Source organism: Giraffa tippelskirchi, chromosome 2 (genome assembly GCF_054371585.1).
Source record: "Giraffa tippelskirchi isolate mGirTip1 chromosome 2, T2T-mGirTip1v1.2.pri, whole genome shotgun sequence".
NCBI classification, from domain to species: Eukaryota; Metazoa; Chordata; class Mammalia; order Artiodactyla; family Giraffidae; genus Giraffa; species Giraffa tippelskirchi.
The window spans coordinates 5,145,274-5,164,381 of NC_137276.1; the positions used below are offsets into that span (position 1 = coordinate 5,145,274).

The 19,108-nt window shown below is 48.2% G+C and overlaps 1 protein-coding gene across 3 annotated transcripts in view; it reads right to left on the bottom strand.

Moving 5' to 3' along the window:
• DOCK1 (dedicator of cytokinesis 1) overlaps positions 1-19,108 on the bottom strand; it is a 556,115-nt gene that overhangs the window by 34,657 nt on the left and 502,350 nt on the right. For all 3 annotated transcript variants that reach the window (XM_081533032.1, XM_081533022.1, XM_081533018.1), the window contains 6 exons: positions 13,705-13,794; positions 12,615-12,719; positions 6,360-6,501; positions 6,178-6,256; positions 4,423-4,507; positions 869-955 (listed from right to left, as the gene is read on the bottom strand). In XM_081533032.1, coding sequence (XP_081389158.1) covers positions 869-955; positions 4,423-4,507; positions 6,178-6,256; positions 6,360-6,501; positions 12,615-12,719; positions 13,705-13,794 — 588 coding nt within the window. The remainder of the gene's footprint in view (positions 1-868; positions 956-4,422; positions 4,508-6,177; positions 6,257-6,359; positions 6,502-12,614; positions 12,720-13,704; positions 13,795-19,108) is intronic.

Genomic DNA, 19,108 nt, shown 5'->3' on the forward strand with positions numbered 1-19,108 from the left:
AGAGCAGGAGAAGAGGGCGCTGGGGTTTGGGGAACGGGAAGTGGCTGGCCACAGGCACGCTCAGCCAGAGGCCCAGAGCTCCTCTGGTGAGGATGCAGGTCGAGAGTGGAAACAAGGCTGGGAAGAGAGGGTGCAGCCATAACGTCTTAGGATGAATCAGGAGTATCCAAGGACTTCATGGTAAACTGAATGGTGAGAACCACCCCTCTGGGTAAGATCCTGCCAGGTAAATACCCAAGGCATTGAGACACAGGACAAAGCATACGTATTCTAATCGGATCTTTTTATACCGGCAGTTGTCAGTAGGCTGCTTCTGTTACACATTCAATAAGAATCTTTGGCCCAACTCTGGTTCCTGTCATTAAAACTGTCCAATAGCAAGGTTTAGCTAATGAGATGCGAGTAATTCTTTCTTTTAAAAGTGTGGGTGAGGGGGGTATATTCTGAAGCTATTTTTATTTGAAATGAGCAAGTACTATTAATCAAGTTGTTTGTCATGTAAATGACAATAAAACCATCGGGAAGAAAGATCTTAAAAAGGGTATATGAATTGGAATTTGTCTTAAACTTTTCATTTTGTGAGCAGAAAGAACTGTCAAAACAGCACAGTGAGGGCTGTGTTTAAATATTTTGTAAGAAGAGATGAAATCTTAATTCTTTGGTTTTCTTCTACATTAGAGGTGGCTGTGATTACAGCATTTCCACTGCAGTATTTGTGGGCAGGGAGAGAGATTCTGGGTTGTTAAGCCTGATGTGGGGTCTGCAGGGTGTGTGCTGGCCACGGTGACCAGGTGACATGCCCGAGGAAGGGGCTGGATCAGACCGTAGCAGAGGGGTGATGGGCAGTCCTTCTTCAGGGTGTGCTTACCATGAAAACAGACTTGACCTCAAACCACCTCAAGATGCCAGGCAGTTTATACGCAGTGGTATATATGGTCCTCTCGATCCACATATTCTGCAAAGGGAACACGGACCCAAGGCGGTTAGAAGAAGGATATTGCAGGCGGCTGACAGCTTCTGCCCTCATGGGGATCTGTTAGGCTCTGGGAAGCAAGGTCACCAGCCACCCAGGGAACACTTCATGCTCCGCTAAAGCCATATCTCCTGTTCCCTGGCCAGCGGTGCCCACTTCCTTGGTATTTGGAAAATAAAAATATAACAGAAGAGTCAGGGAGAATTATCTGCATCCAAACAGGGGAGCTTCCCTCTGAGTGAGCAGATTTTTAGAAAGGCTCTAATGAGTTAAACGTTAGCCTCACTTAGTGTTCAAAAGAAACTTGAGGATGCAAATCCATTGAGGAAGACTGGGCTTTGTTAACGTGACCTTTAACATTCTAATAAAATCAGTCAGCAATTTAATGATTTTTTTTTTTTTGTATAACATATGTTTACATCAGAAAATAAAGATATGGAAATAGAAGGCAGAAAAATCACCCAGTACCCAGAGATGATGGAGAAGGAAATCGTAACCCATTCCAGTATTCCTGCCTGGTAAATCCCATGGCAGAGGAGTCTGGCTGGTACAGTCCATGGGGTTGCAACAGTTGGACACGACTTAGTAACCAAACCACCACCACCACCAACCACCCAGAGATGACAACCTAAACTTTTACTATCTATAGTTTAAGGCTCCATATTAAGCATTCATAAGTGTGTATAAGTGTATTTTCAGTGACAATACCATTTATTAATCTGTATTCTTCCTAAAGAGGCTTCCCAGTTGGAGCAGTGGTAAAGACTCTGCCTGCCAATGCAGGACACGCAGGTTTGATGCCTGGGTCGGAAAGATCCCCTGAAGTAGGAAATGACAGCCCACTCCAGTATTCTTGCCAGGAAAATCCCACGGACAGAGAAACCTGGAGGGTTACAGTCCACGGGATCCCAAAGAGTCGGCTACAATGGAGCACACCCACAAACACAAACTTGCACACACTTCCTAAAATGGTACATCTCAGATTGAGGGAAATCGTGTAAGCTGATACACATAATTCCACCTCTGTCCCGTGGTTGCCCTGAACTTCACTGCAGAGTAAACAGCGACCCTTGCATCCCGCCCCCTGCTGCAGGATGTCGAGCTGGTGGCGGCCTTTACCGGCAAAACCTCCCAGTAACAGAGAATCACTGAGTCTGTCCATAGTGGTCCAGATACACAGAGATGACATGATGGAATGGCAACATTTCCAGAAAACTGGGCTGGAAGTTGGAAAGCATTCTCCTCAAACCTGACTGCAGAGGCAGGAAAGGAGTAGGCCCCAGCGGGGGGCCCCAGGCTCCTGCTGCCCCCAGGGGCTTGCGGTCGGGCACCGGTCTGGAGACCCCACGTTCGGAGCTGCCTCCAGCCACAGGTGCGCTGTTCTCCTCCCCAGCGCCCAAAGCCAGCACCGTCCTAGGGGTGGGGCCTTCAGGCTCCACACTGACTCCTTTCAGCCTTCCTCCTCCTCTTCTCTGGCCCTGGGTTCCAGAATGTCACCCCCTGGCCAGGTATGGAGGCACTGAGCTGCTCTGAGCTCCCTGGCTGGCCTGGCAGGGCAGTACGTAGGAGCCTCGCCTTGGGCCCCAGCCTGGCTTCCCATGGCCACCAAACCCCAGGGCTTATCTGGAAGCTGGGAGCTTTGTCAGGCCCGTGAAGGACTAAACCCCGTGGCTTCTGAAAGCCTCATCTGCGTGTGAGAGAACCTAATGGGGTCATTATGGGATTTTGGGGCCATTTAGAAAAAGCCCGGCTCTGAGGCTTAGCGCAGCTCCAGCGTCAGGAGCCGCGGTTATTCTTAGCTCTGCCCCGAACGGCTGCACGCTCGTCGGCAATTTGCCTGACCTCCTTGTGTCGCTTCCTTCACAGTATTAAAAACCTACATGGCTGTGAGATGTGAGAGGCGGGAGGGAAATTCAAGGAGGGCCCGTACATGCTGCCTGGAGGATGCTACATCACGGATCGAGTTACTGCCGGGATGATCAGAGCGGAGACATTTCTGTAAAGCCCGGCCCTGGCCTGGGGGAACGGGAGGGGGCCCTGTCCCTCTCCCCATCACAGACGATGCCACAGTGAAACCCACCACCAAACAGGAGCTGGAAGCCACAGTAACCAAGAAAGAGGGGGCTGACTGGGTTCGAAACAACCAGTGTTGACACTGGAAAGTGCCTTGCCTTAGAATTTCCCGACTCCGAGCTCCCGGTTGACACACAGGAGGCTGGGCTGGGGAAGGAAAGGGCCTTTCAGGAGCTGTGACTGGAGGCCCACAGGTGTGGCCCTGAGGATGGAAAGATCACAGGAAACAGGGAACATGGTGGAAGCTTTGCTGACAGCGCTCTGAGCTGCCCTTGGGGTCAGCAGCATGGCGCTAGCTCAGCTTTGCCCTCCTGCACCCCTAGATACTTGCAGGCAAGGTGCCTGCCAGGGGTCCTCAAAGCTAAGGCTGCCTTGAAATGTGGGCCAATCTAGAGATTTCCAGAGGAGGTTTTCAGGGCAGGAGGAGAGAGAAATAAAAACATTTGAAACAAACAAACAATGTTTTATTTCATGCCTTTTCAAAATGGAATCCATTAAACTGGTTGTACGTATATTTTATTTAAATTTATTTCTTTTTGGTTTGTTTGTTTGTTTTTTAGGCTGCACTGGGCAGCATGCAGGATCTTAGTTCCCCGACCAGGGATAGAACCCCATGTCTCCCGCATTGGGGGTCCAGAGTTTTAACCACCGGACTTCCAGGACAGTCTCTGTGCCTTTATTTTTTAAAAGGCTGCAAGAACCTGTGTTAAATTTCCAGGTCTCTAATGCAGTGTTTTTAACAAGGCACAGACGTTTAGCAACGTGTGGAAACGTTTGTGATTGACTGTCACCTGGGAGACTGTACCTGACATCCCGTGGGTGGATGCTGAGGATGCTGTTAAACATCCCTCGAGGCTCAGGATGGCCCACATGGTGAGAATTCCCCGGGCCTTTGCTCAGCTGCCCTGGGGCACCCTGCTCTGGCATGTGGTGCCAGAGCAAAGTTCAGGCTGGGCACTGCAAAGTGAGCACAACCCTCCTCCAGGCTGCGTGCCTGAACAGCAGAAAGCCACGTAAGCACACGGCGCCTCTGTGAGCTTCGTTATGACAGACACCAGCACCTGCTCCAGGACTCAGAGCCCAAAGGGAGGCTCAGGTTCACGTGGGAGGGAGGCGAGTGTGCTCTGAGAACAGAAAGACTCTCAAAGCGCCAGTCACCTTCTTACAGCATCACAGGGACCTTGGTGACAGCATCTGTGTAATGGTCATCATTGCACTGAATTTGGAGGGGTGGTATGTCAGGATCTCTGCGCATAACACACACGGGCATCAAACCCTGTACTGTGGGATCTCTGAGGACACACTTTTTTTTGACGGGCAGTTTTGTGAATGGTGGCATGAGGTTGGGGGGAGGGAGGCCGTTTTTGTTTTTTTACCGCAAATTCGTTGTCTGGGTTTTTCTCTCCCTTGCGGATCGGACGAGAATATTCAAATCGCTGGACCTCGTTGACTCTGTAGAAACTGTGCCGAGACAGACAAATCATTAGCTCTTTCACCGGAGAAGCAGTCGATTTGCTTTTAGCCCCGGGATCTGGTCTCCCTACACGTCACTGCAACCCTTAAACACCTCCAACCTTGACCTAGAGCGGTAGCTGGGCTGTTGCTCCCCACCAGCCTCACAGGAGAGACGTTGGCAGGTGGAAAAATTACCTTGGATTCTTTGCCTCGTCTCTGTCCCTGCCAACGCTCAGGGGAGAAGAGATGCTGAGTAAGAATGAAATGGGCAAAAATCGAGAAAAGGTGAGGCAAAGGAGAGAGGAAAAAAAAACAAAAAACCTTTGTTCTTCATTCTTGTGTTTGTTATTTGAAAGTTTTAATTCATGCGTCAATAATCAATGTATTAAATAATTTACTAAGTTTATTAAACTTCTAAGAATGCATCTTGATTATGTTTTAAAGGTTTTGTATATTTTAACTGCAGATCTACAAAAGGCAGATTCTGCAACCACCAAGGGTGGCAGACATGGGTGGACAGTTTGCCTTTCTCCCTTGGGGAGGAGGTGGGTTTCACACACACCCCAGAAGCAGGCTGGGAGGCTTACTCATTTGCCTGCTCTGAAACACAGATAGGCATTCCGCATCAAAGGGAAATACAGGAGCATGTCTATGGTTCGCTATCACTTAATGCCTCTCCCTGAGAAAAAAAGATGTTGCAAAACTTAAAAATCTAAGCCTTATGAAAGTGATCATTCCTCAATAAGTCAAGTCCTGGTTTCTTTGCCACGTTTGCTAAAGAAAGGTAAAGAAATGGCAGTGAATTTTGCAGAAGAACCCAACCCAGCCAAACTGCAGGATGTAAAACAGCATATCCTGTGCATTATTCGGCCATCAAGGAGGTTACTTTTTTTCAGCAGAACAAGGATCAAGTAGAAAAAGAAACTCGTCACATCAAAGAGACATCTAGCGTATGTGTTTTTATACCGCTGCTAAGTCGAGTCAGTCATGTCTGACTCTGTGCGACCCCATAGATGGCAGTCCACCAGACTCCTCCGTCCCTGGGATTCTCCAGGCAAGAACACTGGAGTGGGTTGCCATTTCCTTCTCTGCTGCTAAGTTAGAGGCAGTTCCATGTAGACACATACACTCTCACTCAAATTCGGACACCTGGCCTGTGAGTTTGAAAACCCACCTCTGGATCCCATATTATGGAATCACCCTGTGGTAGAGGTGAAGGGTCTCTTTGCCCCCGGCACCCGGTTCTCCATCAGGAGCACATGTCTGAATCCCTTTGCCTGCCTTCTGGGATCCAAACATTCAGGCCACAATGCAGGCACACAGACTCAGATCTCAGGCTGTGGGGCAGGGCCTGTGCCCTGGAGAAAAAGTCTAAGGGGGTCTTTCACCTGGTGGGTCAAAAGGAGACCAGAGTACCCCCTCCTCCCCCTGACTTTCCTTGTCTCACAGTCCCCGGTAAGGGACGGCTTCCCACCCTCCCAGCCACACTTGTTAACATCTACTTTCCCTACTTTGATGCTGAGGAAAATTAGCTTCCTCTGCTTTTCAAAGCAAATAGAGCTCTGAAAAGTTCATCAAAGGCTGACATCCATCCTTCGACAGGTGAAGTTATGAAGAAGAGATCTGTGTACGCCTCTCATCACCCTCCTGTTGGGTCGGGGAAATGGGTCGATTACCTTACAATCTGCTCTGACACAGGCCTGTGAAATTTAGGAGGCAGATCAAGTTTGGGCTTTACTGTGAAGCACTGAATATCTGAAGGTCAAAGGTTAAGGTTATCAACCCCACGTACACCCAACCATCCGAACCAACGGCTTGGCCATTGTTTTCTATCTCACGTGGTTGTCTGAAAGGATACATTGGCCAGGAGAGTTTTTAATGTCATCGCCTGGTGGAGACGTTGTCTTCATCTTCTCAGCGTTTGGAAACTGAGTCAGTAGCCGAGCTTCAAAATCCTCTCGACGTTCATACTCTTTCCCTCGATAAATGAACACTTTGCCCTGCAAACAATGACAGGCATTAAACAACACCCCTAGGGGAAGGGCCAGGAAAAGTGCACACATAAATGCATTGGTCTTCAGAAGGGGCTGGACGGTGTTTTAAGTGTCACTGAATTGAAGAACAGCTTGTAATTGCGGTGGTCTTACTAATCAAGAACTCAGGAACAGAAGACAGGTAAGTTGATACTGTTGAAGAAGCACTAAACACGACATTATTGAAGTCTAGTTACACATTTCAGCCTTAACAGCAGTGATCAATTGACAAAATCATGAAAAACCAAGTGAGTGATTAGCATCCATATCCTAGTGGGCAGGAAATGGGCAGACAGGGGAAAGGCACTCGGGCAAATGGAGGATGGTGTCCACATCTTCTTCTTCTTGTTTCCAGGTTGTTGTTGTTGCTCTTGTTCAGTTGTTAAGTCGTGTCCGACTCTTTTGTGATCCTGTAGACTGCAGCAGGCCAGGCTTCCTATCCTTCATCATCTCCCGGAGTTGGCTCACGCTCACGTCCGTTGTGTCAATGATGTCATCCAACCATCTCATCCTCTGTCGTCCCCTTCTCCTCCTGCTTTCAATCTTTCCCAGCATCAGGGTCTTTTCCAATGAGTTGGCTCCTGGCATCAGGTGCACCAAGTATTGGAGCTTCAGCTTCAGCATCAGTCCTTCCAAAAAATATTTAGGACTGATTTCCTTTAGGATGCACTGGTTGGATCTCCTTGCTGTCCAAGGGACTCTCAAGAGTCTTCTGCAGCACTACAATTTGAAAGCATCAATTCTTTGGTACTCAACCTTCTTTACGGTCCAACTCTCACAGCCATACACGACTACTGGAAAAACCATAGTTTTGACTAGACGGACCTCTGTCGGCAAAGTGATGCCTCTGCTTCCATAAGCGGTTTTCATTTTGCCAGAAAGAATTCAAGAGAGCGTGAAGTTAAGGTGGGGCCTTGGAGCCTGAGCCTGATTTTCCAAGCTGACTCCTATAGGTCACCGCCAGGAGATGAGCAGAACCCAAGGGATAGGGGTCCAGACAAAGCGGAGAGGCCCAGGGCTCCTGGTCCCTCTCCTAGTGCTGAGAGGCTCTTATATGAGCAGCTCTGAGGAGTTTCTCGGTTTTGGGGGCTCAAATGGCACCCAAGACCCTCCTGTGGCGTCCCAAAGGATAATGATCAAGGAGCAGAAACCTCTCCAGTCTGCTGACTGGAATCCGCCGAGTGAGGGCTTGTCCCAGTCTGACCCAGCACTGGACCCTCCATGAACTGTGGATGTGCTTCCTCCCCAAGGTCTCTCAGCAAAGCTGGTCGGTCCCGGGCCCGGTGCCAGCCAGCACGGCACTGGAGCAACAGTAAGGAGGTCACGGGTCGGTGTCACCCAGCTGGTCAGCAAGGTTCCTGCCTTCGCCAGGAGAGCCCGCAGCTGGGCTGAGTCTACTTCCTGTGTCACGACCTCAGGAAATAAATGCCCTTGACTTAATGAAAGCCAAAAACAACAGGTCCAGCGGGTGGTGGCTGGACTCCCCTCACTGAATGTTTGGAGTTGTCTTGTGGACAATATTCCATCAAGGAAAGAGCAGAGCGTGTAGAGTTCTCCTCCCAAAGACTGAGTTTTGTCCATCTCCAAGGCCACAGCTGTCACCTCCGCAAATTCTGAAGGGTCCACCTAGGGGTTGTTTTGGGTGGTGACCTTGGGGTGGGTGATCGGGAAGCCCTCCTCTCCACTGAAGCTGCCTCGTTGAGACCTGTCTGGTGATACGGTCACTCTGTAAATATGTCGGTAAGGAAAGTTCTGGTTCCAAGGAAAAACAGGTCTCCATACCTTCATGGATTCAACGTGGGTATTCTGAGCAGTAACTGAATCACAAAAAAAGGTGTCAAAGGGGAGCGTGATGCTATAGCTTCAGGTTTCTGAATCTCCCCCTCCCCACCCATCTTGCCCCATCTGAGGGTGGTCTCAACATCACCAACTGCGACAGGGAAGGGGCCGTGAGCAGAAGCCACAGGGCCTGAGGAACCCGACGCTGGGGGCACTTGGTTCTCCCCCCTGGACTTGGTTGTTGCTTCCATCAGGGACTCTTGGGCAAGAGGCTCCAGGCCAGCTGGTCACGAGTTAGGGGCAGCCTTGTTATCTGCCCTGACCCTGGATCGATGCCAGTGTGGAGGAGGGGAGGAGGGACGGGGCGGGGAGGGGAGGAGGGACGGGGCGGGGAGGGGAGGACACGGAGAGGGGGTAGGAGAGGAAGAAGGGGGAGGAGGGGGAGGAGAGGACAGACAGACCAACAGCTGGATCCTGCAGACTCAGCTCAAAGTCAAAATACAATCTAATAAATTAAAAAAAAATAGAGCTCCTATGAGGCTCCATTTTTCCCCTTCGCAAGTCCAAAGTTATTCTGAGTCTTTTTAAATCACGAAAGAAGGAACAATTTAAAAATTGAATGCTTTTTTTCCCACTTTGTCCTTAGGTATGTCTTAACGCACCCATTACAAGAGAAAAATGTTCTCTTTTCTCTAAAAAAACAATTTCGGGCAGAAACCAAAGTAATACGTAGTCTTAATTAGAAATATAAATACACAGCATGGGCATCTTTTAAGGCTACAAAAAGGCAAACATTTCAGAAATTCAGGATGATTTAATGTATAACAGGCTACTACAAAACTAGCATGCATTTATTAGGCTTTATACTCGAAGGGCGACATAATAATAAAAGTGTATATAAAGGCTTTAATAGAAAAACACTACTGAGTTATAGATGGAAACACTAATAACATTTTCTAGAAACATCAATTACTTTGCATTCTGAAGTGGTCTCTTCAAGCCTGAAAACAGGAGGGCAGTGTAGGTATAGTCAAAGATATTTATTCCTTATAAGAACCATAAATATTAATATAAATGCAAAAAGCTCCACATGTGATCAGTTGTGAAAGAAACACAGAGGGGAGGGCCAGCGAGTCAGTCCTCAGAGGCTGTGCCCCCAGCGCCACCTGAAGCAGACAGATATCCTGCCCACTTTCTTGGAACTGCCAATGTCATTGCCAGATCGACCCCGGGCAGGTAGCCTGTGAAGTATAATAAATATGTTGCTGTAGCCCCACAAAACCAGCCAGGTGTGGCAGGAGAGTCAGTTCAATACTAATCAAGCCCTTTAAGCTAGTTATTCCTGCTTTGCATTGTCCTTTCGGCAGGCAGGTGACCCAGCGTGGTCCCTGGAGCCTGGGTCTCGCGCGCCCTCCCAGGAAATTCCTGGCATCAGCTGGCTCGGGGACTGAGAGATGCTCAGCCCACAGGGTCGCCAGGTCAGGACGCCAGGACAGAGCATGGTGGCCTTAAATCCTAGTGGTGTCCCCAGAGGGCGACACACACTCCACATCCAGGACCGCTCAGCTCAGCGTGATGTGGGGCTGTTCTCTCCCTCTTGATCTTTCTCAGACACACACAAGGAGGCGTATGTACTGATTCACACACCTTAATTAAAGCCTTATGAATTAAATTAATTAATTAAAGGTTGGCTTTTAACTTAATGTTGAAATCTTCCTTAATTCAGGGCTATAACCAAACATCCTTTATTCATTCTTTGGAAGGGAGGACTTTCTCCAGAATCTGAGTTTCTGATCAACCACTCTTGTAGGTGTCCACAGCCAGAGCTGCATGACCAAGACTTCAGGGTCAAGGAGAGACTGACCAGCAGCGACAGGGATGGGCCAGATGCCCCAGGCACCCAGCCAGGACCCTGTGTGAGTGGATCAACTGACAGGTCACCTCCTGGAGCAGATCAGTCCTGCAACGGTCACCCGCTGACATTTCTATAAAGAACGACAGGTCTTCAGCAAGTAAGTCCCTTTTGCTGGTGCCAGTGGGAAGGGATGTCTTATACCCTCAGGGACTCCTGGGGGTTCAGAAATGCTGGGGCCAAAGAAACACACCTCTGAGGCTGGGGGAGTCGCCCAGCTGGATCTACCTGCCCCAGACTTCTGGGAGATCTACCTGCCACAGACAGGTGTGCCCTGGACACAGTGCCTGCTTGCCTAAAACCAGAAGGATCACGCATGGGCTCTCAGGAGAACAGAAAACCATGTGCCATTAGAAAAAAAATCATAAGAAATGACAGGCAGTCATGGTCAATGGCATCCAAGAAAGAGTTTTTGAGAAACTCTAAACAATTCTATTGGGCTCTTTCTTCTTCTTTTTTTTTCCTATTTGAGACACTGTTTGCATCTCTGGGTTGCAAAGATCCCCTGGAGAAGGAAATGGCAACCCTCTCCAGTATTTTTGCCTGGGGAATCCCATGGACAGAGGAGCCTGGTGGGTGGGTGGGGGTCTACCATCCATGGGGTCACAGAGAGTCATACACAACTCGGTGACTAAACCAGCACCACCAAACAAGTGTATTAGTAGGCTAGGCATCATTTATTTACAAGATTTCTGGCCTAAAGATCACTGGATGATTTGACTGATGATCACACTATTTCTTCAATCGTGTCAAAGAGAACATGCTTGTCTCAGGGATGGAGTGTGATTCCGAGTTTCCAGCACTGGAAATTCATTGCCAGTTCTCACATAATTTAAAATATACATGCTTGGAAATTCTCTGGCGATCCAAGGGTTAGGACTCTGTACTCTCACTGCCGAGGACCCAGGTTCGATTCCTGGTTGAGGATCCAAGATCCCACAAGCCATACAGCCAAAAGAAGAAACAAAAGTACATATGTTCATAGCAGCGCTATTCATATTAGCCCAAACAAAGTCCACCAAGGATGAATGGATAAACAGACCATGGTGCATCAGCATGATGGGACATTACTCTTCCCTAAGAAGGAATGAAGTTTTGATTCACACTACCACGTGGATCAGTCTTGAAGACATGCTAAGGGAAGTGAGCCAAACACAAAAGGACACATTTTGTACGACTCCACTTAAATGAGGTCCCTGCTGCTACTGCTGCTGCTGCTAAGTCGCTTCAGTCGTGTCCGACTCTGTGCGACCCCACAGACGGCAGCCCACCAGGCTCTGCCGTCCCTGGGATTCTCCAGGCAAGAATACTGGAGTGGGTTGCCATTTCCTTCTCCAGTGCATGAAAGGGAAAAGTGAAAGTGAAGTCGCTCAGTCGTGTCCGACTCTTAGCGACCCCATGGACTGTAGCCTACCAGGCTCCTCCGTCCATGGGATTTTCCAGGCAAGAGTACTGGAGTGGGGTGCCATTGCCTTCTCCGAATGAGATCCCTAGAATCAAGTAAATTCTGAGACAGAAAGTAAGCTCTGGCACGGGGAGGAGAGACGGGGAAATTATTGTTTACTGGGATCGGAGTTCCAGTTTCGGAAGATGAAAATAATCTGGAGATGGGTGGTGGGAACAGTTGCACAACAGGGTAAATACACTTAACGCCACTGAACTGTACACTTAAAGGTAGTGAGGATGGTAACTTCTATGCTATGCACTGCTGTTGTTGAGCTGTTCAGTCATGTCTGACTCTTTGTGACACCAGGGACTGTAGCCCATCAGGCGACTCTGTCCATGGGATTCTCTGGGCAAGAATACTGGAGTGGGTTGTCATTTCCTTCTCCAGGGGATCTTCCTAACCCAGGGATCGAACCTGCATCTCCTGCATTGGCAGGCAGATTCATGACCACTGAGCCACCAGAGAAGCCCTATGTTATGCATTTTTTACTATAATTTTTAAAATATACATAAATCTCTGAAGTAGAGTTCTCTTTGGGAAAAGAGAGGTGGAAAGCTTATATGCAATCAAAAACACATTATCAGCCCCTCTCTGGCAACCTGAGCCAAGCACAGAGGTAAGAAAATAATACAGAGTCGCTTCCCTGGTAGCTCAGTTGGTAAAGAATCTGCTTGTAGTGCAGGAGACCTGGGTTCGATCCCTGGGTCAGGAAGATCCCCCGGAGAAGGAAATGACAAACCACTCCAGTATCCCTGCCTGGAAAATCCCATGGACAGAGGACCCTGTTGGGCTGCAGTCCATGGGTTGTAAAGAGTCGGACACGACTGAGCAACCTCACTGAGAGTTGCACTTGAGATGTAAACCGAAGCCTTCCTCAGAAAGAGGAGGGGCTGGCTGCCCAGGGAGCGATGGTGACCCAGTCCAAACAGAACCCAGAGTTACCCGAAGGAAGGTAGGGAATCCTTGTCCGTAGTAACCGACGGCAAAATAGTCAGGCTTGGGACGTATCACCTTGACGATGTTTTCATAAAACTGAGCCTGTTTTTTCTGAAAAGAAGAGAAGAAATGTATTTCAGGTTTGAATGGAGTATCTGAGCATCCGTGTGTCTGGATTCTTCCAGCTTTGGCAGTTCTAGAGGGTGGGAGGGGGAGAAGGTAGGGGAGTGCTGGTGCAGGTGTGGAATTTAATCTCACCACGAAGCTTTGACAGTACTTTTCATTCATTGCCCAGCATTCAGCAGGCAAATCTGACCAGAAAGCCAAATTCAGCAACTGGTTGTGATTTACAGGGATTTTCATCACCAAAGAGGTGCCAGAGAGATGGCTTTTATTCTGATTCAATGTCTGGTCTTTAGTATTTTTAAAACACGGTATTGGTCAGATAAGGGGATACATCAAAAAAGGATTTAAAAGGGCAGAATTCTGTTCCACGTTCATGATATACATCACAACATCGTTAAGTCGATCTGCTGAATACAAAAATGATTCAGCAGAGAAAGAGGTAATTAGAAACTGATAGCTTCTATGAAAGGACAAAATGTTGGGCCACCCTCCATCAGTCCTTCATGGAGACGGGCTCAGAGTTGAAACCACGGGAGCCTCCTGGAGACCTGAGCCATCCAGACCACTAGACACCCGGGCTCAGTGGTTGTTCACATACACATCCTTCAGAGGCGTCTTCGAGTTTGATGACGAAAGCTCAGAGGGGAATGCTGCTGAGCCAGAATCAATCAGCAAAGAAATCAAAACTGTCCTCCTGGACAAAATGAAGGAGAATCCCAATGTTAAAAGGAAAAGAGGGACTTCCCTGGTGGTCCAGTGGTTAGGACATGTCCATGCTTCCACTGCAGAGGGCATGAGTTCCAACCCTGGTCGGGGAACTAAGATCTCGCATGTCGCTCAGGGAGCCCAAAGAAATGAATATAAAATAAATGTCTGTTGTATTTAAAAAAAAAAAAAAAGGAAGGAAAAATTCCAGAAGAACAAGTTGAGATTGCTTGTTTTTTTCAAAAAGAAGGAAAGGAAGACCTACCAACAGTTCGCTGAGCTGTTCATAATCAAACATTTCGTTCTCATACTGTTCTGCCAGCTCCTTGCCCAGGGCGATGGCCTCCTCCCACATCTGCGAGGGAAGAGAGAGAAACAAGAGCAAGAGAATCGCAAACCTGAATCATGCGGTCAGAGAGGAAGACAGGAACACCACCATTCATGATGAAACAAGCTGAAAACACGCTCGCTTAACCTGAAGACGCTGGAAAAATACAGACATTTTCTAGCGGCTCATGGCCTTTGGCTTGGGCATCCGTTGACAAAACTGGTCAGCTACTGGCTCATCAATCACGCTGGCTGCTGCCCGCGGTCAGAGCAGCCAGCCAGCCGGTCTTGCCCCTCTGCCTGCCAGCCTCTGAAGCCCATCTGTCAGGGCAGCCGCAGAGCCCAGCACAGAAACTGCAGGGCGATGTTGAGAGCAGCGTTTCTGCAGAAACCAAGGACCGGATTTTGTTACTTTCCCAAATCATCCCACTTAAAAGAGCAACATGTTGGTGGTCAGAAAGATAAGGATCTATTTCAATTCCGATTTAAGGCTTGCAAGAAGGTCATGTTAGGTGGGCAGATACCATTCAGAAAACTAAGATCATGGCATCTGGTCCTATCACTTAATGGCAAATAGATGGGAAACAATGGAAACAGTGAGAGACTTTATTTTTGGGGGCTCCAAAATCACTGCAGATGGTGACTGCAGCCATGAAATTAAAAGACGCTTGCTCCTTGGAAGAAAAGCTATGACCAACCTAGACAGCATATTAAAAAGCAGAGACATTACTTTGCCAACAAAGGTCCATCTAGTCAAAGCTATGGTTTTTCCAGTAGTCAGGTATGGATGTGAGAGTTGGACTATAAAGAAAGCTGAGAGCATAAGAATTGATAGTTTTGAACTGTGGTGTTGAAGACTCTTGAGAGTCCCTTGGACTGCAAGGAGATCCAACCAGTGCATCCTAAAGGAAATCAGTCCTGAATATTCTTTGGAAGGACTGATGTTGAAGCTGAAACTCCAATACTTTGGCCACCTGATGTGAAGAACTGACTCATTGGAAAAGACCCTGATGCTGGGAAAGATTGAAGGTGGGAGGAGAAGGGGGTGACAGAGGATGAGATGGTTGGATGGCATCACTGACTTGATGGACATGAGTTTGAGTAAGCTTCGGGAGTTGGTGATGGGAAGGGAAGCCTGGCGTGCTGCAGTCTATGGGGTCACAAAGAGTTGGACACGACTGAGTGACTGAACTGAACTGAGCCATGAGGATGTAAAACCTGCCATCGTTTTGAAAGGGAAAATTTTGAATGATAATAGTTTAAAAGTGGGTTTCCTAACCAGGTAACATTTCTTAAAATGATGATAAACTTTTGACACATGTGGACTAATTTATTGACAAATGTGGTAGGCCTGAATTTCCCTTATTTGGGCAGAGGAAGGAAATAAAATACAGTGGTCTACTTGAGAACATGGAAAATTCAGAGGAACTGTCTCCTCCAGGAAGCCTTCCTGGGTCCCACCCACCCTTCTCTGTACTTTCACAAGGACCCAGGATTCCCCTCTTTCAAACCTTTGAGTATTAAAAGTGACAACTAGGGACTTAGAATTAGGAAAGTGTCAGACCATCTCACATACTGGGTCCCCAGACATGAACTGCCCACTTCTCCACTGGAAGTAGCCCCATAAGTTAGTAGCACCAATCATGTGGGCAAGTGATTTCCAGCTTACTGTTTGTCCAGCAAGATGCCACCTGCATTTTCTTGTTAAAGTGTCACATCAGGTGGGTGTTGTTATTACACCTGTTTTGCAGATAAAGAAGCTGGGGATCAGACAGGCAAGCTACCTGCCCAAGGGCAGTCAGTGGGGTAGACTCCGCCCAGCTTCATTGTTTCCCGAGGTTCCTGCTCTTGCTGACCATCTTAGTTGGAGCTGCTGTAACAAAATCCCACAAAACAGACACTTCCCTCTCACAGTTCTGGAGGCTGGGAAGTCCAGGCTCAAGGTGCAGGCAGATTCGGGTCTTGGTGAGGGTTCTCCTGACTTGCAGACAGTCTCACTGCATGCTTGTATGGCCTCAAGTGAGATCTCCTTCCTCTCCTCAAAAGAGTACTAATCCCATCATGGGGGTCCCACCCTCATTACGACCCAATCTAAACATTATTAACCCCCAAAGCTACACCTCCAAACACCATCACATGGGTATACCATCACATGCGGTGGGAGGAGGTCAGAGTTGTTCAACATATGACTTTTGCAGGAATGCAAGCATTCAGCCCGTAATAGTGACCATCTGCCAGCCCTTCCGGCTGCCCTCCACCCCCTCCTCCTGGAATAGGTTTTAAAGGATGCTAAGCTAGTCCCTAACTCCAGGCTCTCACTCAGAACCAGGGAGCTGGTCCCACACCTGGCATACCCTTGGCACTGAATCCTCACCTGTCTGCCAGTTTTTGCCTTTTCTTAGCAGAACCACCCGGTCGAGGGCCTTACTTATTACTGAATCACCCAATAGACTTAAAATACTCTTTACACAGCTGCTGCTTAAAGACACCATCTGCTATTTTTGATGAGAAAAAAGCTATTCTGAAATTGTATTTTAATACTTTGAAAGACATCATAAAGATAAGCTCAGAGGAGAGAAAGATTTCAGAGATAGGACCAGCAGCTAGGAAAGAGAAAGTGGCTGAGATGCTCTTCGGAGGGGACCACACACTTCTCTCCACAGGAGCCCCCTCCTGGCTCCGCCATCCTGCCGAAGCTCTCACCCTCCGAATGTCTGCACCCTCTGAATGTCTCCAGCTGCTGCTCCAGCGAGCTCAGGTCCTTTGCCAGAGTCCCAGCCTCCATTTCGCAGAAGAGGAAGCTTCTCCACTTTTTATGTTTCTTTTAAGCTCCAGTGATCAATTCCTCCCTCAGTACATTTCCATTTCAAAGAAATCATTACCTCCAGTTGTAGTTCTCCACTCACTGGCCTTTCCTTTAGTTTTCTGCAAGAGAATACACCACTCCCTTAGCTGCCTACAATCTCAGGGCTTCTAATTCACTGCTTAATCTGTTTCTAGACAGAGGAACTGCTTTAGATACCTAGCAAAAGTAATTGTTTTTTTAAAGAAACACAAGTGGAAAAAGAGAATGTTGCTCAGTCATGTCCGGCTCTTTGCGACCTTATGGACTGTAGCCCGCCAGGCTCCTCTGTCCATGAAATTTTCCAGGCAAGAGTACTGGAGTGGGTTGCTGTTCCCTTCTCCAAGGTATCTTCCCAACCCAGGGATCAAACCCACGTCTCCTGCATTGCAGATGGATTCCTTGAGTAAATATCCAGCTCACTCAGGGGTTACATGGTTGGGCTCTTTGTCAGATTTTCTATAAACATACATTCCTCTCCCCCACCTCTGCATGTTTTAAAGGCTCCTGCATTAAGGAGATCTGCTCCTACTTTTATTTGGCCAGGGCTCTACAGAGTGTGGGTCACTCATATTTCCCATGTGAATACCCTGGAAAATATTTCCGTGCCAGAGAGAAAACAGATTCCATATAACGGAGATCTAGATTGTCTTGGTAGAAGAGTCGCTTTAACCTGTGCAATTGAACGCCCTGCCTTGGCCCCGTTCTTAGACGTGCCATAGGCCGATGAGGGTCACCACGGCCGCAAATGAAAAAAAACACCCTATCAATGCTCAGCTTCGTGTTCTGATTTGAAGTCCGGAATCCATTTCATAGCATCCTTGGCCTTGCAACGTGGAGCACAGCCCCCCCATTCCCCGTTTTCATCAGATGATCTCCAGCTATATTCTCATGAGATGATCACCTTTTATTTTGGAACCTCTGCAAGTTTCATTTCTGCCAGTTTCATGAACAGAAAATCGTTTCCTCCCCCCGATGAAACTTCTTCATTAGAAGTGGCCACAGAGAGCGTATCACCAATTGCTTTCTTAGACCAAACTGTGAGGTTGATGAGTGACCAGTCGGGCAGGGACGACACTGATCTCACCGGGTCAGGGAGTAGCAGCAGGTGCAAGGCGAGACGGCAGCCTGGACAACAGCCCCTTAAGAAAATGACAGTCTGGCGAAGACCCACCAGGATACTGATGGGCAGCTCTGAGCGAAATCACTAACTAGCTGTAAGCCAATCACCAGTCAAGATGTTTCATGGGATGCTTGAATTTCAGTCACTCCAAAACTCTTCTGGTTTTCTGGGTGGTTGTTGGGAAACGAGTCATATTCTAGCACCTTGTGATTTTCCAGGGTCCTGCACAGGTCTCTGACATGAAAATGGATGTAGATTCAATGCCATGGAAGATTCCAGAGAACTGGTTTAGGGCCGTCAGCAACAAGGGGGCCAGGGTGGCCCAGAAGCAGCCTTCCAACCTGGCTAGTGAGGGCTTCACTGCAGGAGTGATGTGAGTGAGCATCTCTTCCCAGTCCCCAGAGGATGAGGGGCTGGAGTCCTCGGGAAAGGTGTGTCTCCATGGCGACTCCGAAGGGTGTGGTCCAGCAGGGAGAGGGTCCAGCAAGTCCTCTCCTTTACAGAATGGAGACTCCTTGTGGGCACCTCCCCTCTCTCTAAGCCTCTCCTTCTCTCCCTGAGCCAAGCCCCATCCTGGGTCTTCCTGCTGTTCTCCTTTGGTTTCCACTGATCTGAGCAAAGGCTGGACACTTTCTGAAGACATTTCTGAGGTCCAGCATCACCACCCCCACCCCTGCAATGGGGCCTTCTCACTGAGGTCTGCTCCAAAGCTGTCTGGTTTCACTTAATGACACCACCCTCTCTGAGAGCACACACATCCGCGCACCAGCCGCCTGAGAAAGGTGGCTGGATGGACTGCTTGCCCTCCAGTAGGACAGGAAACATAGCGGGGTCTGGGACTTGGGCCAGACTTAAGAAGCCTTGATGGAAGGCTTCTCACACTGACTCAAAGATGAATCCTGCCTTCTGCTCCTGTCATGTGCTCAGGAATTATTGCCCCTCAAAAGCATGTTCCTCTTTACCCCACAGCAATTCTTTATTAGTCTAAATGGAAAATGATTTGCTCCGTTTTAATGCCTTTGGGAGGAAAATAGGAAACAAATAATTTTTTTTTAGAAACAGGGAGATTTTTTGCCTTTTTCTTTAATAAAGGACCTTTGTAGTTCTGCAAGCCCTTAGAAAGCCTAAACCAGGCATTGAAAGAGACAGCTGCCTTTTGCTTGGTGGTTTGATCAGAAGGAGAATGGACCTACCCTGCCACTCACCCCTCATTCTGCAGTAATTACTGGGCGCCTGTGATGGGGGTGAGTTCAGAGAGCATAAGGAGGGGTACACACAGTTCCTGGAGGAGGATTTGAGGAAGAAAGAGACAGGAAGTAGCTCTTTAGTATGAAAGAGAACTTTTTTAAAAGATGGGAGAAATAATAGCATGGTTGT